Source organism: Saimiri boliviensis, chromosome 20, assembly GCF_048565385.1.
Source record: "Saimiri boliviensis isolate mSaiBol1 chromosome 20, mSaiBol1.pri, whole genome shotgun sequence".
Classification (NCBI taxonomy): Eukaryota; Metazoa; Chordata; class Mammalia; order Primates; family Cebidae; genus Saimiri; species Saimiri boliviensis.
This window is the reverse complement of record NC_133468.1, coordinates 20,839,754-20,865,288: the sequence shown is the minus strand read 5'-3', so window position 1 is coordinate 20,865,288 and position 25,535 is coordinate 20,839,754. Positions and strand designations below refer to the sequence as shown.

Sequence of the window (25,535 nt, the reverse complement as noted above, 5' to 3'; positions counted from 1 at the left end):
ATCCATTTTTAATAATGATATATGCATTATTTGTTACTTGCACGTCAGACAGTATATTAAATATTTGCACATTGATAAGTTCATCTAAACCACAATATAACCTTACAAATAGGAAGATTATACATCAAATCATAGTTTGCCTGGGATAGTACTGGTTTATGCCTAATATATTGGTATAATTATTATTATTATTATTTTTGAGATGGAGTTTCCCTCTTTTTTGCCCAGGCTGGAGTGCAATGGCATGATCTTGGCTCACCACAACCTCTGCCTCCTGGATTCAAGTAATTCTCCTGTCTCAGTCTCCTGAGTAGCTGGGATTATAGGCATGTGCCACCATACCTGGCATATTTTGTACTTTTAGTAGAGATAGGATTTCTCTATGTTGGTCAGGCTGGTCTCAAACTCCTGACCTCAGATGATCCACCTGCCTTGGCCTCCCAAAGTGCTGGGATTACAGGTGTAAGCCATCGTGCCCAGCCTCTTATAATTTTTGTTGTTGTTGTTGTTGTTGTTAAGAGACAAGGTCTTGCTCTGTTGCTATGGCTGGAGTGCAGTAGCACAGTTGTGGCTCACTGCAGGCTTGACCTCCTGGGCTCAAGAAATCTGTCTGCTTTAGGCTCCTGAGTCCCTAGTACTACATACATGTACCACCATGCCTGGCTGATTTGTAACTTTTTGTATGGTTGTTGTAGAGACAGGGTCCAGCTATGTTGTCCACTCTGTCTCATACACCTGGTCTCAAGCAAACTGTCCACCTTGGCCTCCCTAATTGCTGGGATTATAGGCATAAGCTACAGTGCCTGACCTGGTATAAATACTAAAAACCACCCCCTTTTATCTTAAAAATGTCCTAATTTGAAAAATGAATGACATATTTTTAAAAATTAGTCAGGAATGCTTTCAGCAGTGAAAATAGCTGAAAAAGGAAAGTTTATCATTTTATGTAAGATGTGTGAAAATACTGATAGATTTCTGATTAGTTCAGTATTTTAAAATGTCTTAAGATGTCTTTAGATTTTCTTTCTTATCACAAGATGGCTGCTCTAACTCCAACCATTGCACCTCCAATCACAATAAAAGGCAATAGTAAAAGAAAGGAGTAGTATGTAATAAACATAAAAGCTTTCCCTAAAATCCTAATAGAAATCTACTCACACATCTCATTAATCAAACATGTCTCACACTGCCAATGATATTTGCAAAGAAAGCTGGAAGTAAATATTTTTAACTGGACACATTGTCAACCTGAAGAATACTGGAGGTATTTTAAGAAGAGGTAAATGTATAGTGAGTAGAAAACAGTGTCTCATATAAGAAAATTGAAGCTAAAGAAAAATAAGCAAGCTGTTTTCCACCTCAGAGCCATATGCTCTTTTCTCTGCCTGGATTACCCTTCCCTTGGTTCTTAGCATGGCTGGCTTCTATCTCTGCACATGCCAACGTAAATATCACTTCCCAGGGCCTTCCCTGACGATCTTATCGAAATTTGCTTACACTTCCCACCAGTCTTGTTGATCACAATGCACATTTATTTTATACCATTTATCACAGCAATAATGATTCATTTTATTTATTGGTGAACTTTTTTATTGTCTAGAGACTGTAACCTCATGAGAGAAGGACATATTTTGTCCAGCATTTTCTAGCACGAAGGCTAATACAATGTAGGTTCTTAATAAATATTTATTGAATGGATATAGGTTACAAGACTCAGGCTTTAAATGCCTCTTCGCTATATAAGCTTCAGAAAAGGGAGTTTAAGACCTTCCGGAAATGAAACAGAACAGACTAGACATTGGATTTCAGGCTCTGATGGTCATGCTTAGTGGAGGAAAACAGCATGGCTTGTTACCAGTGACTGACACTGGCATGAGAAGAGGCAGGGGCAATCCACTTGTGGTCAAGTCATTTCTCTGACCTGGTCTGATTAACATATTTCAAAGGTCAAGAAACTGAGGCAAGAGTGGGCTAAAAATATTTTGACTCATTTTTTGAAGTAAACATCTTGCCAAAATATCAGAAAAAAAGAATAGGCAAGAGGAGTTTTCAATAATTTAGTGGAGCAGTGTGTAATAAATGTTTATGAATATTCTGAACCAACCTGATTCATATGGTGATAAAATCTAAAGTTGAGAAGCAGTTTTCCTTTCCATTCTGTATTAGATTCTGCTTTTAAAGGCTAACTTAAACTTTTTGCTGGTTATGAATAAAGGTCTCTTTATAAGGCCAGCTAACCTGAGGACAATGTGCATAATATAGCTGTCATCGTTTCACTGCTTTGAAGAAATACACCAAATAAGGCTTTGAGTCCAGAAAAAGGAGATTTGAGTTATGGATTCTGACATAAAGACCTAGACAAAAGCTGAATCTAGCAAGGCCTTAATATAGGATTGTTTCTTGACTAATTATCAAAAACAAAGCATTGTAAACACAGAGAGAGGAATAGGTCAAAATTTGAATGAATTCTGAACAATACACAACTTTAGAAATCATTTAGTTCATGTGGCTCATACAAATGGAAACACAGAGATTCAGAAAAGTGAAATGATAGTGTCAATCAGCAGCTCTCTGATACTAAATAATATCCGTTCCCCATGTTTACCGCCACAAAGTTATTTCATAACACCAACCAAAACCTTGTTGTCTTTTTAAATTTTATTAATTAATTTTTTTCGAGACATGGTCTGGCTCTGTTGCCCAGGCTGGAGTGCAGTGGCATAATCATGGCTTATGGCTGGCTTGAACTCTTGGGCTCAAGTAATCCTCACACTTCAGCCTCCTGAGTACCTGGGGTTACAGGCGCATGCCACCACATGAGGCTAATTTTTGAAGAAATTTTTGTAGAGACAGAGTTTTGCCATTTTTCCCACACTGGTCTTGAACTCCTGGGCTCCATAAATCTGCCCGTGTCAGCCTTACAAAGTGCTGTGACGACAGAAATGGGCCACCGTGTCTGGCCATCTTCTTGTCCTATTTTTAAAACTTTTCTGGGGCAATATAATTTATTTGAAATTATAACTTAAATTTTTTGACTAATTAGCTGAAGAATCTTTTTAACCTCACTTTTCTTATGCTAATGTCTCCAATCAAATATGTTTTCATAGGAACTACTTTCTGGTTACTAAAATTTAAGGAAACAGTAGGATATATCATCTTTGCTAAGACCTTAAGTACCTCTGTATTCTCCATCTTAAAATTCCAACTGGCATCATGTGAATCTACCCTTCATTTTGGAAGATTTCCACAGAGAGGGATGGATAATGAGCCATCTGCACCTTCACAATGATGTCATGTTTGTAGTAGATGGTCTATACATTTTCATATGCAATGGTGCATCTATGAAACTGCAAGAAATGGGACACCAAAATTACATAAAATGGAAAGTCAGTGGTAACATATTTTCCCCCCTCTACAACTCTATTAGCAGTCCAGTAACAACACGTGACAAAGGATATAGAGACAGGGTGCAGACACTGTTGCTAACAGCAGTGCAATATGCAAGCAAAAGTTTTAGTTTGTTGTGAAATGACAGAAGGTCTAGACCTGGTTTTATCACTAATTGCATGACCACCACATATTTTTGCTTAGCTTATGAGAATCTAATTTACAGTTTTGCCTAGAAAAATGCTCATAAACCACAGTAAAGTCGAATGAATAGCATCCTAAGATTTTATCTCGGTTTTCTCAGAAATTAGTGATGTGTCCTTAAACAAGTCATTTTATTTTTTTGCCTCAGTTTACTATCTGTAAAATGCAATTAAACTCTATGACTTTTGAGGCATTTGCAAACTGATCATTCAACCATTCCGTGTTACCATAAACTCATTATGTCTTCTTAGGTAAGACACTTCAATTAAAAAATAATATTTTATCATATTTTAAAAAATTACTGAATGTGGTTCTCTACAAATTGTAAATGATAGGGTACTTCTCAAACTACTGTGCTCTGTCTTCTTCTAAGAGGTTTTATTTTTTTGAGATGGAGTCTTGCTTGCTCTGTTGCCCAGGCTGCAGTGCAGTGGCACGATCTCAGCTCACTGCAGTGTCCACCTCCCTGGTTCAAGTGATTCTCCTGCCTCAACCTCCTGAGTAGCTGGGACTACAGGTGCGTACCACCATGCCTGACTAATTTTTGTATTTTTAGTAGAGACGGGGTATCACCATATTGACCAGGCTGGTCTTGAACTCCTGACCTCGTGATCCTCCCGCCTCAGCACCCAAAGTGCTAGGATTACAGGTGTGAGCCACCACACCCGGCCATTCTAAGAGATTTTTAAATTACATTTTACAGCCCTCCTAATAGACACGATACTCCTAATATACACATTGCTGAAATGCTTTTATTTTTTAAGACTATGAGGATAATCACAATTAAAAAGGAAAAACAAAGATAAATTCAAAATTACTGATTTTTTGCTTTTACATGTCTCATGAACCACTAAATTAAGTTTTAGCTCATACTCTTAAACTTATGGAAAATTTTGTTTTTTTAAAACCATCTGATTATAAACTGATGCAGAAATGATATTGAAACTGGCAGGCTACCCTTGTAAAATGAGGAAACATTGGCTACATTTTTCTGCATCACTCACCTCCATGAAACGTAATCACTTTAGAAGCTTTGTTTTAGGGACTGAGAGTCATGGCTCACATCTTTTTTCAGGCAGCCTCATTTTCATGTAAAAAAGCAATCATAGTTTTACACCTCATAATATTTTATCTGGGGCAAATGTGTATTGGACACAACACAAACTCCTGGTCATTTGAGTGAGGATTGGGTCAAACAGAGATGCATTATGACTTTTATGGGCCTTAAACATTTTTGCCTTTGGAGGCCATTACTCCAAGAAGAAAATTAAAATTATTTTATGACTATGTCGCTACTACAAAGATGAATATAATCCAGATTATATTCACTTTATCTTTTGATTTCAAACAACCTTACAATATTTTTGTAGCCTCCTAAAAGCATTGAGGGCCTTTGGCCCTGCAACAAATGTGCCTAATGGAGAAGTTGGCTGTTGGCCAATGAGTCAAGCTCTTATCATAGGCCAACTTTTGCTATGATGCTTTCCCCTCAAAAACACTGGAAACAGCTTGCTTTTTCTATTGTGATATTTTCTTAAATTTTTAAACTCATTCTGCCTCTAAACAGAGGAGAGTACATACTGTTATTTCAACCTATGTGAAGTGGGTGTTACAGGACTATAAATCATAAAAGCGACCAAGTTCCTTCTCCTCTTTCTCTCTAACGCTACACACTCTCCTCCTCCAACCTGTGGAAATTATCTATAAGAATTATGACTTAATCTTTCATTAGGAGACGGCCAAGTTCAAAGTTACATGGCAAATTAAAATGATTGAGACAAAGAGCTATAGAATATAGCTCATCATCATGGAAAATATCCATAAGAAGGATAATCAATAACAGAGGAGAGTAAACTCAGACTTGCTAATATCCCCAGCACAGTATTTTGTCCTTTGTAGGTGCTTATAAACATTTGCTGGAAGAGTGAATAAATGACTTAAAAAAATAGAAAATGTGTTTTAATTTTCCTAAATTCCTAAATTAAGGGATGTGCACTCTGCTTTCTTAGCCTGCCCTCTGGGACGATGATACAGAGCATATCAAGCTGATAGAAGGTATTGACTAAATAAGGGAAGTAAAGTGGTAAAATATATGGATAATTTTCTACTGTTTCCTTTTAGATGCTTATACAAGAGCCGAAGTTGTTTATGAATGGACCAGAGAGCCAGCACGCTCAGTAGTTGTAGCAGAAGATGGATCACGTCTAAACCAGTATGATCTTCTTGGACAAACAGTAGACTCTGGAATTGTCCAGTCAAGCACAGGTAAGTGCCATTTTGTTACTTCAAACATGGAGGAAGAAACAGAAAAGTATTTTTTGAGAACTCCATGAGTCCTTCAGTAATACAAGTCTAAGAGAACGTTTTACTAATCTGGGCATCAGTTGAGCTGGGAACTAATGTGAACTCAGTAGACCTGTGACCTTGGACATGTCATTTAATGCCTCTTGGCCTCTGTTTTTGTTTTTTGTTTGCAAATTGAGAAACTGGTTCTATGTGATCACTGTAGCGCAGCAGGTAGCAATGTGAACTCTTAGAGATGAACATCTGAGTTAAATCCTTACTCCCAGACCTCATCTGTTGTTTGTAGTTCCCCTGAAGGGTGATTGGAAGGAATACATCAAATTCATAAAGAGTAATTATCATGATTCCTGACATATTAAAACCTTTTCATAAATAACTATTTATATGCTCTAGGCTCCATTTATTACCATAAGTTAATGAATTTTGCTGAATTTGTAGTAGTGATTATTATATGTGGGACATCAAAAAACCAATTCCTTCTACAAATTCATTTCTATCTCTAGCCAAGCATTTTCCACAGCTAAAGCTGAGAGAGACATAACCATATTATTGATCACTCCATGTTGGAATTAAAAGTAGGTAGCATGCCATCCATTTTAGTATACTGACTGATTTACTAATCCTATACTCAGAACTAGATCAGATACTCTGAAAAAGCTGGACCCACATCTTTAAAGTTGTTTCAAACCATAAGATAAAAGTTTTATTATTCCAGTATCCATTTTGTACTATCTGAAATGTAATCATCAAACTAGATAATTATAGATAAAAGTTGGACTGCAACAATTAGAAAACATATGCCCCACAAACCCCAATATTCTTTAACTAAGGTTCAATTACTGAAAGCTTTAACAAGGATCAACATTATTTTTATGAATGTCTTTCAAAATTTAAGTTGATCTTATTCACTGTTACTTGTGATTTCTAAGGAAACATGAGTTAGCAATAAACAAGAAGAGTGGTGCTATTTTTCTCAGAACAAACTTCTTCCTCAGATTTCAGGCTTTATAATAGGAACCTCACAAGTATAACACACTCAGATAATAGGTCAACCTCTCTTATTGTGATTATTGGATAAGTTCTGATTAATAGGATCTGTCTTTTGCTTGCTGTGTTTATGTGTTTTATTTTTTTTTTAAATGGAGACTGTGTCTGTTTTTCTCTTATTTCAAATCCGAGTGGCACAGAATGCAAGTCCTGCTCCTGTTGCTTAGAAGCCTTGTGACTTTGAGCAAGTCTTTTGTTTATTTGGAAACTCTAGTCTTGCCTAAGGAATGATAATCCTGTATTTTTGTATTAAAAATGAAATAATATAAAATATTGCAGAGTATTATATAGTAGATACTCAAAATGTTAAGTAATACCTATTACTGTAGTCCTGAAATATTCCAAAACGTGAAAAACGCTCAAGATTTTTCCTTCTTACAACATAATATGTTGGAAAAGATACTAAAATAAGCTTTGTTTACTTTTTAAAAAAAAACTTGAATGCCATTATAAGCTGGGTATAATGGCAGACACTAAAGATTAAATGATAGACAAGCTCAGATTTTGCTCTCATGGAATTTAAAGTCTAAGAGAATTTGAACACATAATTTATAATTATCAAAATCAGTAGTATGTGCTGTGATTAACATTTTTGTGATGGCAGAGACCACATGTGTCTTCTGTACCCCTATTATTTTCTGTAGTAGCTGAGACATAGGAGCCATTAAACAAATATTTTGAATTAATGAATAAAAAAAATGAATCCAGCCTGAGATGATCAAGGAGGGATTGTTGCAGAGGTTGAGTTTTCATTTTATTAGTCTGAATATATTGGGGGATAAATAATCACTGTTCTAGGCTTCAGGCGTACCAAATACTGCACACATAATTTTTCCTCAAGGACGTCTCCGTCTCTTTTTGTTAGAAAGGAAGTTGGAGAATATTAAGGAAACAATTCAAATGCCGTAGTGTGCAGGCCACAGTGCAAATATATATGAAGCCTCAAAGGTTGCTTAGAGAAGAGGATGTTCCTACTCTAGGTTTTTCTTTAACAACCTTAATCATGTCACTATGACCCTCTTTATGTCCAAGATCCCATATGTTCAAAATTAGAGGCTTAGTCAAAATAATGGAGGCCTTCTTCACCTTTAGTTTCCAAAGGTTTCAACCTACCTACATTCTGGATACTAAAAAAAAAAAAAAAAAAAAAAACCATGCAATCTTTCAATAAAATGAGAGACAGTGGCCCATCGCCACCTATGAGGGTACACCTCATGGATTGGGTCCATTAGAAGTAATCATTCTGTGCTAGAGCAGTAAGTTCACCTACATAAAATAAAAGCTTTTTCCTGTCACCACAAAGTGAATACTGGGGCGCAAGGAGAATAATGAGCAAATTTTCAAATGGGAGCTCAGTTTGATGTATGTTTCAACTCCACAATAACACACTGAATTATACTTCCTCTGGGTCCACTTTAGCTCACCAAGAATCCAAATTGATAGATTTCAGTAGAAAGAAAGAGAGACCTTTGTGTAAGGTCTGCAATGCTGTATTTTACATCTCTTTGTGGAGCCCTGGAAACATTAAGATAAATGACCTTGAGTACCATTACCTCCCTGTTTCTGCCAGTAGACTAGTGAAAGAGAACACACACATTGAGAAGGATGAGATAAAGGGCAGCTTCTTCTATTTTAAAATTCTCCCTGGGGAGATAATTATTCAAATCCCCTTGGAAGTTTAGAAAGTGCTGTCCTGGCCAGGCGCGGTGGCTCAAGCCTGTAATCAATCCTAGCACTTTGGGAGGCCGAGGTGGGTGGATCACAAGGTCAAGAGATCGAGACCATCCTGGTCAACATGGTGAAACCCCGTCTCTACTAAAAATACAAAAAATTAGCTGGGCATGGTGGCGTGTGCCTGTAATCCCAGCTACTCAGGAGGCTGAGGCAGGAGAATTGCCTGAACCCAGGAGGCGGAGGTTGCGGTGAGCCGAGATCTTGTCATTGCACTCCAGCCTGGGTAACAAGAGTGAAACTCCTTCTCAAAAACAAACAAACAAACAAACAAACAAACAAATAACTACCACTTCCTCAATAACATTTTTGATAGAAAATTCCTTTTGCAATATTAGTATCTGTAGAAAACACCAAGTTTAGAATACTTGGAAGGAAAACGACAGTTTCACAAGCAACCAGTGTTCAATACAATTTTGTTGAATGACCAAGTAATTGATTCTATGAGCTAGAGAGAGAATACGTGTCTGTGATTTTAATCTTTACACTGTAAATCTCCATAGAACTTGAATTTTTTAAAAAGTGCTTTCATGCATATTAATTTTATTCTCACATCATCCTAGGAGACAGTTAAGTTAAATACTGTTATATTAATTGGACAAATCATGAAACTGAAGCCAAATGAACCCAAGCAAGGTATTTACCTTCAAGTAACTAATATTTGAGAAAGCAAAGGTTGAAATCCAGATCTAAACAAATCTTTAGCACTGTTTTGGAAAATTGTATTAGTTTCTTTTCTTCCACTCTCCTTACTTTAGTATTGCAATATATCAGAAGTATTATCACATCTAATTTACAAGCTTTCTTCAGGGTTAAAGTGCAAGAATATTTGAATTACAGTTCTCCTAGACTGTTGAATTAGAGGAAAATAATTTGACATGCTTTGTGCATAAGCACTTGATGTCTAGACATATTATTTCAATCCAATTTAGGTGACTGGGTTTTTTGTTTTTGTTGTGTTTTTCTTTCATTTTAAAGCGATTACAACATGATTTTGACATTGTTGCCCTTTTCTTCTTTATTTAAAAATTTTGTGCCAACACTCTTAAAATTGTATTTCATTTAGGAAATATTTCAAAACATTGGAATTTCTTCTACTTCTTCCATATTCTATTAGGGAAAAAGTTGTTTGTAAAACAAATATAATGTCAAATAATAGCTCTTCAGATTGCCCAAAGTTATATTCTTTTCAGGATCTTTGCAACAATGTCATGTTGAGAACAACAAAAGATAATGGAATGTATACAGATACTGATTTTTCTGACATTATATAAAGCTGGATTGTTTTTCTTTGAACTGGTGACATTTTGCAGCCTGCAATGGAATGAATTGTTAGAAATAATAATCCATGTCCCAGAGATGGCGAAGTGTAGTATGGGTATGTCCATACAAGACTATATTTTAGCAGAGTTTTGGGAATATTGTTTTTCTACATTTTTTCTCAAATTTGTATCACTTATTTCTTTTCCAATGACCTTAAATATATATCACTAGAGGAATACACAGAAAATAATAAGAAATTAATCTGTTAGCATTTCATTTGTCCTTTAAAAGAAAGATGCTTGTTAACTTTGTTTTCATTGAGTGACCATAAGCCTCATGCATCCATTTTCATTATAGGAAGGTATTAAATACTGAGGATATGGCCAGTCATGCTGCATAACCAAATAACTATTCTTCTCTTTAGTTAGTTTTCAGTTTGGTGGGAGGGATATGTGTAGTTAAATAACTAAAATGCAGGGTATGAGATTTTATCATAAATATAAGCAAGAGCTATAAAGTTGAACACAAAAGTGTGCAGTAAGGGGCAGGTACTATTATCAATAGCAATTAATAATGAAAGCAGGCATAAGTGCATAGATAATTTTTTGCTAAAGAAAGCAGGATGTGTGATTCTACTAACATTTCTATGAATTCTTATTGAGAAGAAGTATGAAGAAGTGGAGAAACAAACTAAAATTTAACATTTTAACGTGATTAAGTAGCATCATCTAAATTAGAGCCATAATTCTTTATTGTTTCTATATTGTACTTCTGACTCTTTTGTAGACAAGAAAACTAAGGATAAGAGAGTTCAAGTGAGTTGCCAAAGTCTACACAGCAAGAAAATAGGAGATCTGGGTTTTGAAATCAAATTCATTTTCTTTCTAAGCTAATACATTATTCTATAGGACAATTATTTCTGTTCCACTAAGGACTTGATATTTGGGCTGGAAACAACCTATAGATGAGGAAAATATTCAGCTACAGAAGATGTTAAGTAGAGTTTCATGGGCCAAGATACTAAGATGTTGAAGTGTTTGGAGAGACAAGAGAATTCAGTGCCTATTAGAGCTATGCTATATGTAGTCTTAAACACAGATTAGAAAGTTTGCTTGTTACTTTGTAGAACTGGAGTCAGTTTACACTGTCACACAAAGGAGGGGCAACTGTTTGCTACTGGCATCTAGTGAGTAGACTGCAGGAATGCTGCTAAACATTCTACAATGTGTAGGACGGCCACCTTCAATAAATGATTATCTGGTCAAAAATGTCAATAGTATTGAGGCTGATAAAGCCTAATGTTATTAATTGGACTCCTTTGACGTGTTTTAAGTTAAAAAAAAAAAGGTGGCAGAATCACACCTTATTTTTAAAAAAAGGTGAAAAATCACGCTGCATCAAAATTTAGGAAAAATTGGAGTTAGGATGTGAGTAGAGCCAAACAAGAAACAAATAAGGCACAAAGGACTGGAGGCAAACAAGACACAATCTACAAAGGAAATGCATACAGTGACCATGAGATAAGAAGAGATAGAAGCAGCAATGATGCCCAAGTGAAATTGAAATTGTGGTGATCAACTGACTCCTTCCTCTCTCTTTCTGCAGCACTATCTAACAAATAAGGATTAATTCTGTGTTTTTAGCTTAAGTGAACAGACAGATGATAGTGCCATTTATTAAGAAAGGATCCCAGTGAAGAAGCAGCATTGCTGTGTGCTGGTCATTCTTTGTGGAAAAAGTTAGCTATGAGAGTTTTGAACAAATGTAATTGGTGATATCAGTGAAAAATCAGTACCTGTGGGATGCGATGTTGTCTAGTATAGATTTGGAAATACACCATAACAGTTATTTTGAAGATGTGGTCACTTACAGATGTAACTTTTTCAGCCATCTGGACATCTAGGTAAAGATGACATTACAAGCAGGGGTGAGATAGTTCTCTAACAAGAACTCCTTGTTAGAGACAAGAGAAAGTAAGAAAGAGAGCTGAGGGCAAAATTACACCTTATTTTCTTTAGGAATCCTACCTTTACTTTGAAGAAAAATGAAGAGTGGTGTGAAAAATATAAATAATTTAATAAGTTATTGAAATAATCAATAAGTGAGCAAAATAAATTAAAAATGAGATAAAAATAAAAATAGAAATCAAGAGTTTGCTATAAATAAGGTAGGGACAGGCATTACTTAAAACTGTGAAGAAGGTGTGTAGTCAGCTCCAGCTCCAAGACTGAGAAAAGGGCTTTGGTTATCCAGATTAAGAGGTTCTGAACAGTGGTAGTCACATTATAGGGTCTGAGGTCTGAGGTACATAGACTGAGATAAAAATGTTAGGTCAAGTAGAGAGAAATTTGGAGAAGAAAAGAAGGAGAAAGGTGTGTTCTAAAGTGAATGATGCTTTCTTAGCCATAACACATCTGTTGCTCTTCTATCCACCCACAGATAGTTAACCCTATATTCAGAGTGAATAAGGCTAAACAATTCTAAATTTTTTAACTGAGAAAGTATAAAGAAAAAAGAAAAAATAAGACCCCCCTGCAATTTGGATTGTGTGTTTACTGCTTCATACCTCTAACTGAAGTCAGAATTTGGAGTATTTGAGGACCATGGAGAACACCTAAGTAGCCCACTGTTTCCCAGACCAATCTAGGAATTGGGACAAACTCAAAAACTGGTTATAAACACAGATTTTCCTGGCAATTCAAAGAAAGGTTTGCGAATCTAGGTGGGATTTGAAGAAAAGTATTCTTCAAAAGTTTCCCAGGGGATCCTGGAAAATAAATTTTGAGAAACAATAGATTCTAGCCCACTCTCCGTGTTTTGTAGATCAGGCCACACTAAATTACTCATCTGAGGTCAAAGAGATACTTAATGCAGTGCTGTAGCTAAAATTAAACTGTCCTGACATACACACTAAAGCTTCTTCAGTAGATATTGTGGATCTACTCTGTAATGAACACACTGGAGATCTGATCTGTTTCTGACCCATTGGTGTATGTCACAGGGTTTAGCATAATACCTTCTCGGTCAATTTAAGGACTGAAAAGCTAATCCTTAAATATAAGCTCAGATTAGCTCCTTCAATATGTGATGTATTTGAATTAAGAGATGAGAATACGTGTAAAGACTGGCACCTCAGTCTCATCCTCAGAGTCATCTTACTGTGTGTTAAGAATGTTTATTTTATTTTCTATATAAAAACTTTTTTCTCCAAGATTTGGATGTCACATGGAGAAAGGATGTGTCTAACTCCCAGGTCTTTGGTACTCATAGTAAATCTCAGAGATAACTTTTTTCCAATTTCAAATTGCTCAACTTTCTTGTCTATTTTACTTCTCAGGAGAATATGTCGTTATGACCACTCATTTTCACTTGAAGAGAAAGATTGGCTACTTTGTTATTCAAACATATCTGCCATGCATAATGACAGTGATTCTCTCACAAGTCTCATTCTGGCTGAACAGAGAGTCTGTACCAGCAAGAACTGTCTTTGGTAAGTGCCAGTCAAGATACATATACAAGGAAGGCTATAGAGGACAAGTGATATCATATCTGTTGCATTGCAAAGAGAAATTTAAAAATCATTATACACTCAAATATGAAGTTCATACAACAGAAAAGTTCAAGGAATTGCCACTCTTGTTATGGTATTTTTTTAAAAAAAAAAACTTTATTTAAATAGCATGCTGTTTTAGTATATATTAATAGATGATATTAATGATCATTTGATTTGATATTCTGAGATAAAAATCAGGGACACGGGCACAAAATGCATCATATTAAAAACACATGAATAAAAACTGAATACTTAAATAATATATTTAGAATACATAACATTGCTTGAGAAGCTTAGAAAATATCAGCAGAACTTCTTATTTACATTCATAAAAAGCAGGGTTTCTTTAAGTAGGGACACCTAATTAATGATGATCATATCAGTATAGGAATACTTCACTTTACCTGATGTGTGCACTTCTGTAGAGTTACATGCACTCATTTTTTTCTGTTACAATATTTGTAATGATCTACATGCTTCAAATTAAGAAATCTAATGGAGTATTGTTCAAAGGGTAAACAACCTTTTACTAATAGGAAAACTTCTTTCCAAATATATTATTTTAGAGTGTGCATATAAAAAGATATTTTCTGCCTATGTCCTAGCATATTATCTCAACTGTATTTTTAAGGATGATAAAAATAAAAGATTCCACTACAATACCTTCTAGACACAAAATACAGTAGTGAACTAAGCATAGACCACCACTCTCCTTATGAAAATTGCATTCTGAAGCTTAAAATTGAGTAATCATAAAATCATAGATAATACTCATCAAATTCTTTTATACTAGGCACTATTCTATACAATTAGCCTATATTATTTAACCATAAAACAAATTCTATCTGCTGTTATTATTTCCATTTTATAAAAGTGAAAGCTAAGGAACAAGAGATTAAGTAATCTGCCCATAGTTAGAAGCTATTAGATGGAGTCAGGACTAAGACCCTAGCATTTAGCTCTGGAGTTTGTTCGCCTAATAACAATGCCATATCATCATCTCTGAGCTATCCTGCTGCAATGACAACACATGAAATGGGAGTATTGTGGTCAACATCATTTGTAAATCACAAATACATATTTATTGGTGAAAGGTACAATTATCAAGGTTCATTCCACAAATATCAACTAGGTACCTGCTGTTTTTAAGAGGCTGTGCTAAAGGATAAAAGCCTTAAGAAGCTTATAGTCTAAACTGAGGATTATTCATGTTAGGATATTCCTATGATATCATCTTTCAATAATATGTAGGGTATGAAAATTCAGTTATCTCAGAAAAAAAGGAAGACTCTGCAACGAGTACCAGATACATGTATTTTCTTCCCAGCTTGGCAATATGCTTCTAGATTGGCAAACACCTAGTCTTTGCTCTGATAATAACCTAAACATATAGCTAAATTAATATTCAAAATAATTGCAGCTACAGACCAAAAGAGCAGTTCACTACATACTCATTCTTTCCCATTGCCACGTGTCAATATTAACTAGCAATGCAGTCACTAAAGGCTAACTCTTGTTAAGATGCTTATCTCTGTAAGAGTATGCCTTTTCTCACTAGGAAATTAAAAGAAAATTAAACACAGGACATATTTATGTTTCGTTTTATTTTATTTTTTTAGTATGAGTACACTATATTGAAAAAGGGTCTTTCAAAGGTAATTTTCCCCCTCCCACTCCAACAAATTCTACCGTTTTGATTTGAAAATTCTTTACAGCATTTTAAATGATACATAAATCAAAAAACATTGCTATTAACATTTTCAGCAATCTTATATCTCAACTGACTCATGGCCGTTGGTGAACAGAACTATATGTCTGTAAACTCAATAAACTTAGCTGTGACAAGTATTTTTGTGTTTCAAGTTATTATATGTTGCCAATATTTTAAGTTCACTAGAATCACAAATATAATTTTCTGAACTTTTAACCTTTTAACATTTGTGCTGTACACATGTTTCTATGCCTTTTAGTTTGTACTCAGCACATTTTTCTGAGCTCTGTGAGATGTCTAAGAGGATTGTGGAAATTTTTAAAAAAAAAACAAGAACAAAACAAATAAACAAAAGCTGTGCTTCATAACCATTTATTAAAAGACATCCAGAATGAAGCAAAGTCAAAGTTTATGTTATGCCTTGAAAGATCATATTCTTGGTTTTCCATGTTGTCTCTCATTTGGAGGCAATGTGGTCACTTAAATTTGCTGCCAAATACACCCAAGTTTGAGATTCAGTCTTACCACCTACCAGCTGTATGGCATCAGCAAATTTACTTCCTCTTGTGGAGCTTCAGTTGTCTATAAAATAAGAGTACAGGGAAAGGAAAGTAATGCTGTTTTTTAAAAAGTGAGACAAATAAAATAAAATACATACATCGTTAGGTTCGGTACTTGGAACTTCAAAGTTGTTCAACAAATCTGTGCTCTTTTCTCTTTTCCTGTAACAGGAATTGTGTTTTCCTATGGCACAAATTGTATCTTTATGTTATTCTTCTTAACTGCTCTTAATTTATGGACACATTTGGTTTGATAATACTCATTCCCAAATTACTTCTGACGGCTGCCTACATAAACCAAAATTTGAAAAAAATTGGAATGTATTGTATTAGGGATTTATTAAAAAGGACTGAAGTTGTCGATTGTAATTAGTTTTTGCCCTTATTATCAGGCTAAGTGCTAAACAATTCATTGCATTATTTTATTTAAGATTTATAATAACCCTCTAAGTTAAACTTATTAAATCAACTTACAAGAAAAAAAATTTATAAACCCCAGAAGCTCAGGATTTTAAGGCAATTTTCTCAAGGTCATCCAGTAGTTATAGAAGAGGAATTTGAAACTAGGTTGCCCTGGACTTTTAATTACCCTAATATTTGCTCAAGTTAATATTGACATGTAAATTCAGGAGACTGAATTTTGCTGCCAAATATGTCCTCATGATAGTCTTGTGAGTGACTGGGCATTTAATCCTCATGTCGTTTTGTGAGTGGCTGGGCAAAAATGTCCTTCTCATAGAATTTCAACAATAGTATAGACAGCGGAGAGAATGAAAGACAAGTCATCCCTTTTACAGATATGGGGACAGAGGTCCCTACAAGTTAAATTACTTAGCAGAGGTCATAGAGCTAATAAGTGGTAGGGCTGAGACTAGTCATTAGAAGAGGTCAAAATTGTTTCTACAATATGTAGCCTGATCCACCCTGAATGGGTTACTGTGAACTCTTTTTTAAACATTTTCAAATAGTTTAAAGGGAACCTGACAGTATTATACTATTGTACTGAGTACAGTGCATTATGTATAGTAGGTCGACAGTGTTTGGTAAACGAACATTAGAGGATATCATCTCTCCCATACTAACTTATATAATCATACAAGTAAGCTAAAATGGGCCAACTTGAAAACTTCTTTGAATAGAGGGCATTTTAATCACTAAGGATGAATTTGCCGAGTAAAAAAGATGAAGCAGGCTTATCAGAAAGAAAAAGAAGATGTAACATTTGAATCGGGAAAAACTGGTGTTCAAATGTTTTAGTACTGCTACTTTTTAGCTGTGTGATCTCTAGCAAGTAAAATAAAATGTAGATTTATATATATATATGTGTGTGTGTTTGTGTCTGTGTGTGTGTGTGTATATATATATACACACACACATACATGTCTCTGTCAGTTTTAGGAATTTTTTAAAAAGTAGCTATTTTTGAATCAGGAAAAGTAGTGTAAACGCATGAGCCAATAATGTGGCAATTATCCCCCAGATTGTTCAATTATCTATCAATTACCAAAACGTCATTGGTTTCCTGGTTTATATATTTGGGGTGCATAGAATATTAAACAGAGCTGAGCATCTAGAAGTTTCTTTTAGATTACAGGTAGTGAAGATCTGTGATGTCTATATCAAGAACTAGGTACAGTAAGGAATGTATTTACTGTCTTACCCAGGTCAGCATTCAAACTGCCCATTTAAAGGAGGCTACTGTCTTCTTAACAGCTCCTCAAGAGCAGAGCAATTTATTCCTACAAGATATCCTCCTCAATACTGCCATTCCACGAATCACAGACTGCCCTGCAGATAAATTAAGACTCATCAATTCCAAACCAAAATAGGATGATTTAGAAACCACATCCTGTCACGATACTGTTGACTTCCTTTTGTTCAAGTAGGCTGTCCTCTCTTGCTGAAATTTCATAGTATAAACTGATATCACTTATTTTTTTTTCTTTACAGGAGTAACAACTGTGCTCACCATGACAACGTTGAGTATCAGTGCTAGAAACTCCCTCCCTAAGGTGGCTTATGCAACAGCTATGGATTGGTTTATTGCAGTGTGCTATGCCTTTGTGTTCTCAGCTCTGATTGAGTTTGCCACAGTAAACTATTTCACCAAGAGGGGTTATGCATGGGATGGCAAAAGTGTGGTTCCAGAAAAGGTAAATGCAGTACATCACTATTAAGTCTCTTTAAACCTACAAAATGAGATGTTTGGACCTGTGGTATTGGATAGAGTATGCAGAATAATAAGGATTCTTTTTTTTATGTCATAAACAATTAAGTGCCACGATAATTTTGTTATCATTAAAGGGAGAGGTCATTTAGGTGAATAGATGTACAAAGTGGAGGAGATAAGGAGAGACAGGAAGATGAACACTTCTGGTCAAATATACTTTCCTTTGGTTTCTATTGATTTGAGAACAGTTTTAACAAAGCTGATATTAGGAGCAAATAAAATTGCTCAAATTCTTTATTTACCAAGTGCATTTTAATTTTGTAACTTGAAAATCTTATTCTTTTGGTTGTTTTCTGAGCCTAAGTATTTGGTCATAAATGTATAGCCATAATGCCTCAATTGAATTGAGTTTGCAACATGAACCATCCCCAGTTTTTGGTGAAGTCAAGAGCAAGCACATTTTTTTCTTTCCAAAATAACCACATGCTTTAGGGATCATAACACACAGAAATTACCAAGAAATGCCTCATGGTAGAAAATGTTCAAGTTACGTTAATAACTGCTTCTCTCAATTAGAAACGATTACAGAGTGTGGGTTTTATGTTACAGCTTGGGAGGAACGCTCTATTTACGGGGTTTGAAGAAAATGCATGTCAAAATGCAAGTGAACTTTGGAATGCTGTGATGAAGAGCAGAGACAGAGACAGATTTTAAGATGTTTAGAACTAATCTAGAAGGACTCACTTGACAGCAGCTTTTCTGAAACTTTATTCTACAGAATATTAGTGTTTTAAGATACTCCCTGAAAATTTAGTTCTGTGGTAAAGCCCACTTGAATATTGCTGCATACTGTATTTCCTGGTCACAGTATAGTAAAGAAGCTTAGAAGTTCTATAGTAAAGAAATTGGTTTAACTGTATTTATCCCGTAATTAACACAAGTGCGTTAGATTAAAAAATCCTCTGTAGTGGCAACATCTACCATATTTAATAAAATCTAAGGTGCTCCACTTATTGATGGCAAAAGGCTATGAAATACTGTCTGCATTTAAAATGTATTGTAATAAAACAGGCATAAATTATGTTTTTCAAATTTTAAATAAAGCACAGATTTAGGTTCCAAAATAAGGACTACCTTGCTCAGCAACTTATAATTTTGCTTCTGACCGTTTACTAAACAAAATGCTTTACTCTTTCTTTCTACAGCCAAAGAAAGTAAAGGATCCTCTTATTAAGAAAAACAACACTTATGCTCCAACAGCAACCAGCTACACCCCTAATTTGGCCAGGGGTGACCCAGGCTTAGCCACCATTGCTAAAAGTGCAACCATAGAACCCAAAGAGGTCAAGCCCGAAACAAAACCACCAGAACCCAAGAAAACCTTTAACAGTGTCAGCAAAATTGACCGACTGTCAAGAATAGCCTTCCCGCTGCTATTTGGAATCTTTAACTTAGTCTACTGGGCTACGTATTTAAACAGAGAGCCTCAGCTAAAAGCCCCTACACCACATCAATAGATCTTTTACTCACATTCTGTTGTTCAGTCCTCTGCACTGGGAATTTCTTTATGTTCTCAACGCAGTAATTCCCATCTGCTTTATTGCCTCTGTCTTAAAGAATTTGAAAGTTTCCTTATTTTCATAATTCATTTAAGAACAAGAGACCCCTGTCTGGCAGTCTGGAGCAAAGCAGACTATGCAGCTTGGAGACAGGATTCTGAGAGAGCAAGTGAAACAGCAAAGTCATGTCAGAAGGAGACAGAATGAGAGAGAAAAGGGGGGAAGATTGTTCAAAGATACCAGGAAAAGTAGAAAAAAATTAACACTTAACTATAACCCCTAAGTCATTTGTAGATACATATTTCCAAATATTCTAAAAAGATACTGTATATGTCAAAAATATTTTTCTGTGAAGGTGTTTAAAAGGATAAATTATAAATGTTTCATGAAGAAAAATTTAATAATCTGTGTCTTTATTACACAAACTATGGTGTGCTTATGTTTTTGTTTTGCTTTTTAAACTGATGTATAGCTTTAACATTTTGTTTCCAAAGCTGAAGATCCCTGTTCTTTCTCTTTGAAAAAAAAATGCCCAATGCATTATTTTGTCATAAAATGCGATTTTAAAATTCATGGAACTTTCATAGGCAAAGGTGCAGGTGCTCATTGCAGGGCACATTTAGTCCAATGAAGACAAACGCTTTAAATAGGCTACTTCACTTTCATCTGAGCTTTTACCACTAGACTCAAGGAAGAATAATTTTAACCAACAGGTATACTCAGTAGAAACTAAACTAAAATAATTTTAAAATATTCCCTTTTCACCCATTTTCAGATAGCACATGAGCCCAATACTCACTTAATTCTCATAATGAAGATGTTTTCAGAAGGGCAAAAATATTTTGCAAGCTCTGGAATTGTTGAATGTATTCTTTTATATAACTACATTAAAAGCTTTAGATTGAGATTTATGACTAGCAAACAAAAATAGAATATATAAACGATATATGTAAATATACCAGCATGAGATTGTACATTTTTTACTTTTTTAAAATTGTGTTCTTAAAATATTGTGTAAGAATCACTGCTCTTAGCTGTTAGAATGTTGTTAAATGCTATGGACATACATTTAGACCCCGCATTTAAGAACAGAACAGCAAGTAGGAACCACATGGAACTTAAAACATATGGGTATGATGTCCACTTATGTAGACAAAACTTATAATTTCCAAACTGTTGTCTAGTATACAGTGATCAGTTGCTATCTGTTCAAGTCATGCCACACATTTCCCTATTTTAGGCTATTGTATTATAGAAAGAAAATGGAAAGCATTAGTTGGAGCTAGAAAATGAACTATATATTATTGCTATATTTGCTAATACCAACTATTTCAATAAGTGTTGTACCATATGTAGCATTAAATATAAAATACATGAAAGAATGTACAGAAAATAGCTTTTATTGAGTAATATTATTACATTTCATTTATACTGTAGCAATATATTTGTAGGCATACTATGTAAGGGCTTTAAATAAAAGAGGTCCATTAATAATTCCTTATAAAAATTCTAGTCTGTTTCATTACTGCCCAGATGTTTTAGAGATATTTATGCAGAAGGTATTTTTGAAGTCTCCTTTTGTCTGATAGAGTTTAACAGATATTTAAATTTAGTGTTCAGAATCCACAAGTCATGGTCTAAACACACTTAGAATACTACAGCATAAACTTGTTAGCATAATTGCCAAATAAGACAGTTGGGATCCAAACCCAAGTTTTGAGCAATGTTTTTCTCAAAAAGCTGCTATCCAATGATGTAGGAAAATACATTGTGTTTTCCTAAACACACTTTTCTTTTTAAATGTGCTTCATTGTTTGATTTGGTCCTGCCTAAATTTCACAAGCTAGGCCAATGAAGGCTGAATCAAGGACATTTCATCCACCGATATCATGTGTAGATATTATGTATAGAAAATAAAATAAATTATGGCTCTAACTTCTGTGTTGCTGTTTATCTTGTTATTTTTCAGCGTTATCCTAATGTGTTATTGAGAGCATTTTACCTTCCAGACTTCTCATGGCTAACTTTTGGTCTGTATTTTGCTCATTAGATGTGAATATTTCTTATTAGTCTGCTTTCTGCTATGCAATGACTGCATTTCTATCATTTCTTAGTTTGTTAGTATATGTGGATAGTACTTTACTGTATAAATGATTGCAAAGTTTATCAAAAACAAATTATTCTATGTAGCTTTTCTACAGTGCTTTGCTAAACCATGTAATACTAGTTAAGTCTTCCTTGAAAATAAAGATACACTCTTATAGGGGACAGTTCCTGTTTATTCCCAGGAATTTTTTTAAAAAGATGACGCTGAATGTTTATTGCACTTTAGTGCAGTGAAGTGGCAATAAAACCTAACATGAATCAAGATTGTTTATGGCAGGTGCATGTGTTGCTTTACAGAGTTTAGCAAAAGCTCTTAATTTTATGTCATACTGTATTCTACTACAATAATAAAGCTAACATTATTCAATAATAAAATGGAATACTTGACTCTCTTTTCATGGTTTCAAAAGGACTTTTCATTGCCCTGTTTTAATGCATTTTTACATTAGAAGCACCAAGAAGTACCAAGTGCTAGCAGGAATCTAGGCCATTAGAGAGATATTTTAAAATGTCAATAGTATGATCCTAAACTATGATTTAAAAATTATTTATACTATAAGAATGTATTAAAACCTGGTTTCTGGTATTACTAGTAGTACTTTGAAATTTATGAAATATAAACATAACAGAATGAACATGCTGAAATAATGGTAGTGGAATTTGTTCATATTTATTGACAGTATAGGAAATTCATTTTCTCTTCTATCATGAGATTCTGATTTAATTGTTTTGAGGTGGCATCTGAGGACTGTAGTTTTATAAGCTATCCTGGTGACTTTCATTATGTAGCCAAAGTTGTTACATTATTGGTACTTTTCACTTTAACTTAAATTCCTTAAGATTTCTATAACCAAACAGATCAAGGTAAAAAAATTATAATCACATGAAAAACAATAGAAAAATCATTTCAATGATAGGCATAAAACCATAATTGTTTTCTACACACCAGACCACATGAGACAAAATTTCTGTTTTAGATGATGGTCTTGCCAGAACAAAGTAAATTGTATCTTAACAAATAAAACCTACATATTCCCTAATAATGACTGACAACTGATAAAAACTCACAATTAAAAATTCTTTGATAAAATGATTTATTCAAATAAAACTGCCAATATAAACTAGCTGAACCATCACATTTGTTGATTTCTGGGTTCTCATAAAAAAGAATGCAGTGAATGATGACTATTTTGGCTATCAAACCAAATTCATGTCAAGGCTCAACACATAATTATCAAAGAAATCACAATAAGAAAGGGCTTGGCATCGTTGCTGACCATCTGTTTGAAATTCATTGTACCAGTTAGTTATAACCTTCTGTTGGAGTTTTCCGAAATCTATCCAGCTCTTATGACCAACAATAATAAACATCTAAGTTGAGTATATTATACCCACAATTCAGCAAAATAGTTTAACTTCAAATGTTGATTCGATCTAATTAAACTAAATTCTACTAACATTTGCTGAGTCTTTTCCCTGTACTAAACACTGTACTTGATGATTGTGATATAGAGGTAAATATGGCCATTTTTCTTACAAAAATAATGATTATGCTGGGGAAGGAAAACAACCAGACAAATATAATAAAATAAGTATTATGATAAAGTAAAGGATGTTAACCAGTGCTTAAAAGAAGGGCCTTGTACTCTTCATAAGGTTAGAAAATTGGATTTGTAGAAACTCATGATGTTCAAGTTGAAACTTGAAGTATATGAGAAATTGAAACTATCCTAGACCCAGCCTATGAATGAGGGGACTTCAGATCTAATGCCAGTTTTGTGAGTTGTTAGCCATTAAACTACAAACTAAACATTTCTAACCTCTAAGAACCCTTTAGCTCCTGGGGTAGATACTGAGATTGCAGAGATGAAGATGACAATATAATCTTGGAAAGCTCATAAGTTCATAGAGATTCAGAATGAATCTAGAATAGAATACTTCCTATAGTAATTATAATTACTGAAAAAATGTGCAGGAATAGGAGACTTACCTGGGGAGTGGTATGAGGGAAGTCTTTAAATGAAAGCATTAGCCAAGCTAGGTTCTGTTTTGTTTTGTTTTAGAAATATAAGCTTTATTTCTCAATACAAATTCCATCAATTCAAGACACTTCTGTAAGCAATGATACCAGCCATTCAGTACATCCCTATAGAACTGAGGGTCCTGGGAATATAACCATGTAAATGCAGTATTTTTTACCTAAAGTGAAGAAAATAATGAGTGTTCTTTAAAAATTGTTAAGATCAGGAAACAACAAATGTCAGAAACAGCTAAATCAAGACTGTAAGATGGATGCCTAATGATCTCTAATCAAAACTCTTGCAAAATTTCCGTAGTTTGATGAGAGACATGAGCAGCATTGTTGGGGTGAAGAAAGACTCTCTGGTGAAGCTTTCTTGGGCATTGTTCTGCTAAACCTTTGGCTTTTTCCAAACACTCCCGTATAAGCAGATGTTATCATTCTTCGGCCTTCCAGGTCAACAAGCAAAGTGCTTTGAGTATCCCAAGAAACTGCTGTGACCTTTGCTCTTGACCAGTCCACTTTTTCTTTAACTGGACCACTTCGATACCTTGGTAGTCATATCTTCAGTATTGTACTGGTAGAGCCACATTCCATCTCCCATTACAATTCTTAGAAGAAATGCTTCAGCATCTTCGTTACATTTATTTAAATTTCTGCTGGAAGGTTTGCTCTTGTCTGCAACTGATCTGGGCATAGCAGTTTTGACACCTATTAAGTGAAATTTGCTCAACTTCAATTTTTGGTAAAGTTTTGTAAGCTGAACCAGTTGAAATGTCTATGGTGTTGGCTGTTTTTTCTGCTGTTGTTAGTCATCTTCAGTTAGAGCATGAACAAGATTAATAATTCTATATTTGCATATTGATGTAGATGATCTGCTGTTGTGGTCTTCATCTTTGGCATTACCTTGGCCATTCTTAAAAATAGTTATCCATTTGTAAAGTGCTACTTATTTTTTTGGACATGGTAAAATTTTTATAAAGTGTCAGCAGTTTCACCATCCTTCCACACAAGCTTCACCGTAAATTTGATGTTTGTTCTTGCTTCAGTTTTAGCACAATTGATGTCATCCTTCATAGTGCCTCAAACTAGACCCAGAAACAGCATTTTCAACATAGATTTCAGATCCAGATTTTAAAAACTGAAACACCTCACTTAATTTTCCCAAAATCAGTCTTATTTTCAGTAATACTTTAGAATATTTGTCACTGACATGTACTGTTTTCTTTGGCATAAAGTTTTCAATTTTTTTAATTTAAATTTTATTTTTTTCCATCAAAGTATCCTCTACTACCAAGTTCCAACAGATAACACAACTGGTTCTTTATTTAAAAACAAAACAAAACAAAACAAAAAAACAGAACACAGACGTATGTTTTTCAAAGTAAACAAGAATGTATTTTCTTTCCTTGAACAAGTATGAGGGCTGACAATGATTCTCTGATTGGCTAAATTGTCGTAAGGTTCATGAGCCTTCTCTTAGGCCCATTAGTGCACCACCTTGTAAGAACTAGGTTTAACGAAGAGCACTGCTAAGTCAGTCTAAAGAACCTCAACCCTTGACATATCTGATCAGGTTTCTCATCCTCCACCATCTCCCAATTTTGATCACCCTGACCTGTCTTAAGCAAGAATCCAGTCCTGATGTTTTAGCAGACTTTCACTTTCCCCTGATACTTCTTCTTAGTGATTCCATCCTCTGACCCATCCAGCTCCTTAACCCCAGTTGACTCATGCTATGTTTAGAGTTGAATTCAGCCTCTCTCCTTCACTGCAAGACCCCATGGCAATGATCCCTACAGCTGTTGTGATAGTGCTGAATAAAGTCTGCCTTACCATGCTTCAAGCTAGGTTTTGAAAAATGATTACACATTTATCATACACTTTGGTGATGGAGATGGCAGCTGGTAATAAGGGATA

General features: G+C 34.7%; 1 protein-coding gene across 2 annotated transcripts in view; it reads left to right on the top strand.

Annotated features, from left to right (window-relative positions):
• The window catches only part of GABRA1 (gamma-aminobutyric acid type A receptor subunit alpha1), a 54,519-nt gene extending 32,549 nt beyond the window's left edge, over positions 1–21,970 (top strand). For both annotated transcript variants that reach the window (XM_003934741.4, XM_003934743.4), the window contains exons 7-10: positions 5,713–5,856; positions 13,274–13,426; positions 17,711–17,913; positions 19,136–21,970. In XM_003934741.4, the coding sequence (XP_003934790.1) occupies positions 5,713–5,856; positions 13,274–13,426; positions 17,711–17,913; positions 19,136–19,447 (812 nt within the window). In that variant the 3' untranslated portion in view covers positions 19,448–21,970. The remainder of the gene's footprint in view (positions 1–5,712; positions 5,857–13,273; positions 13,427–17,710; positions 17,914–19,135) is intronic.
• The last annotated feature ends 3,565 nt before the right edge of the window (positions 21,971–25,535 follow it).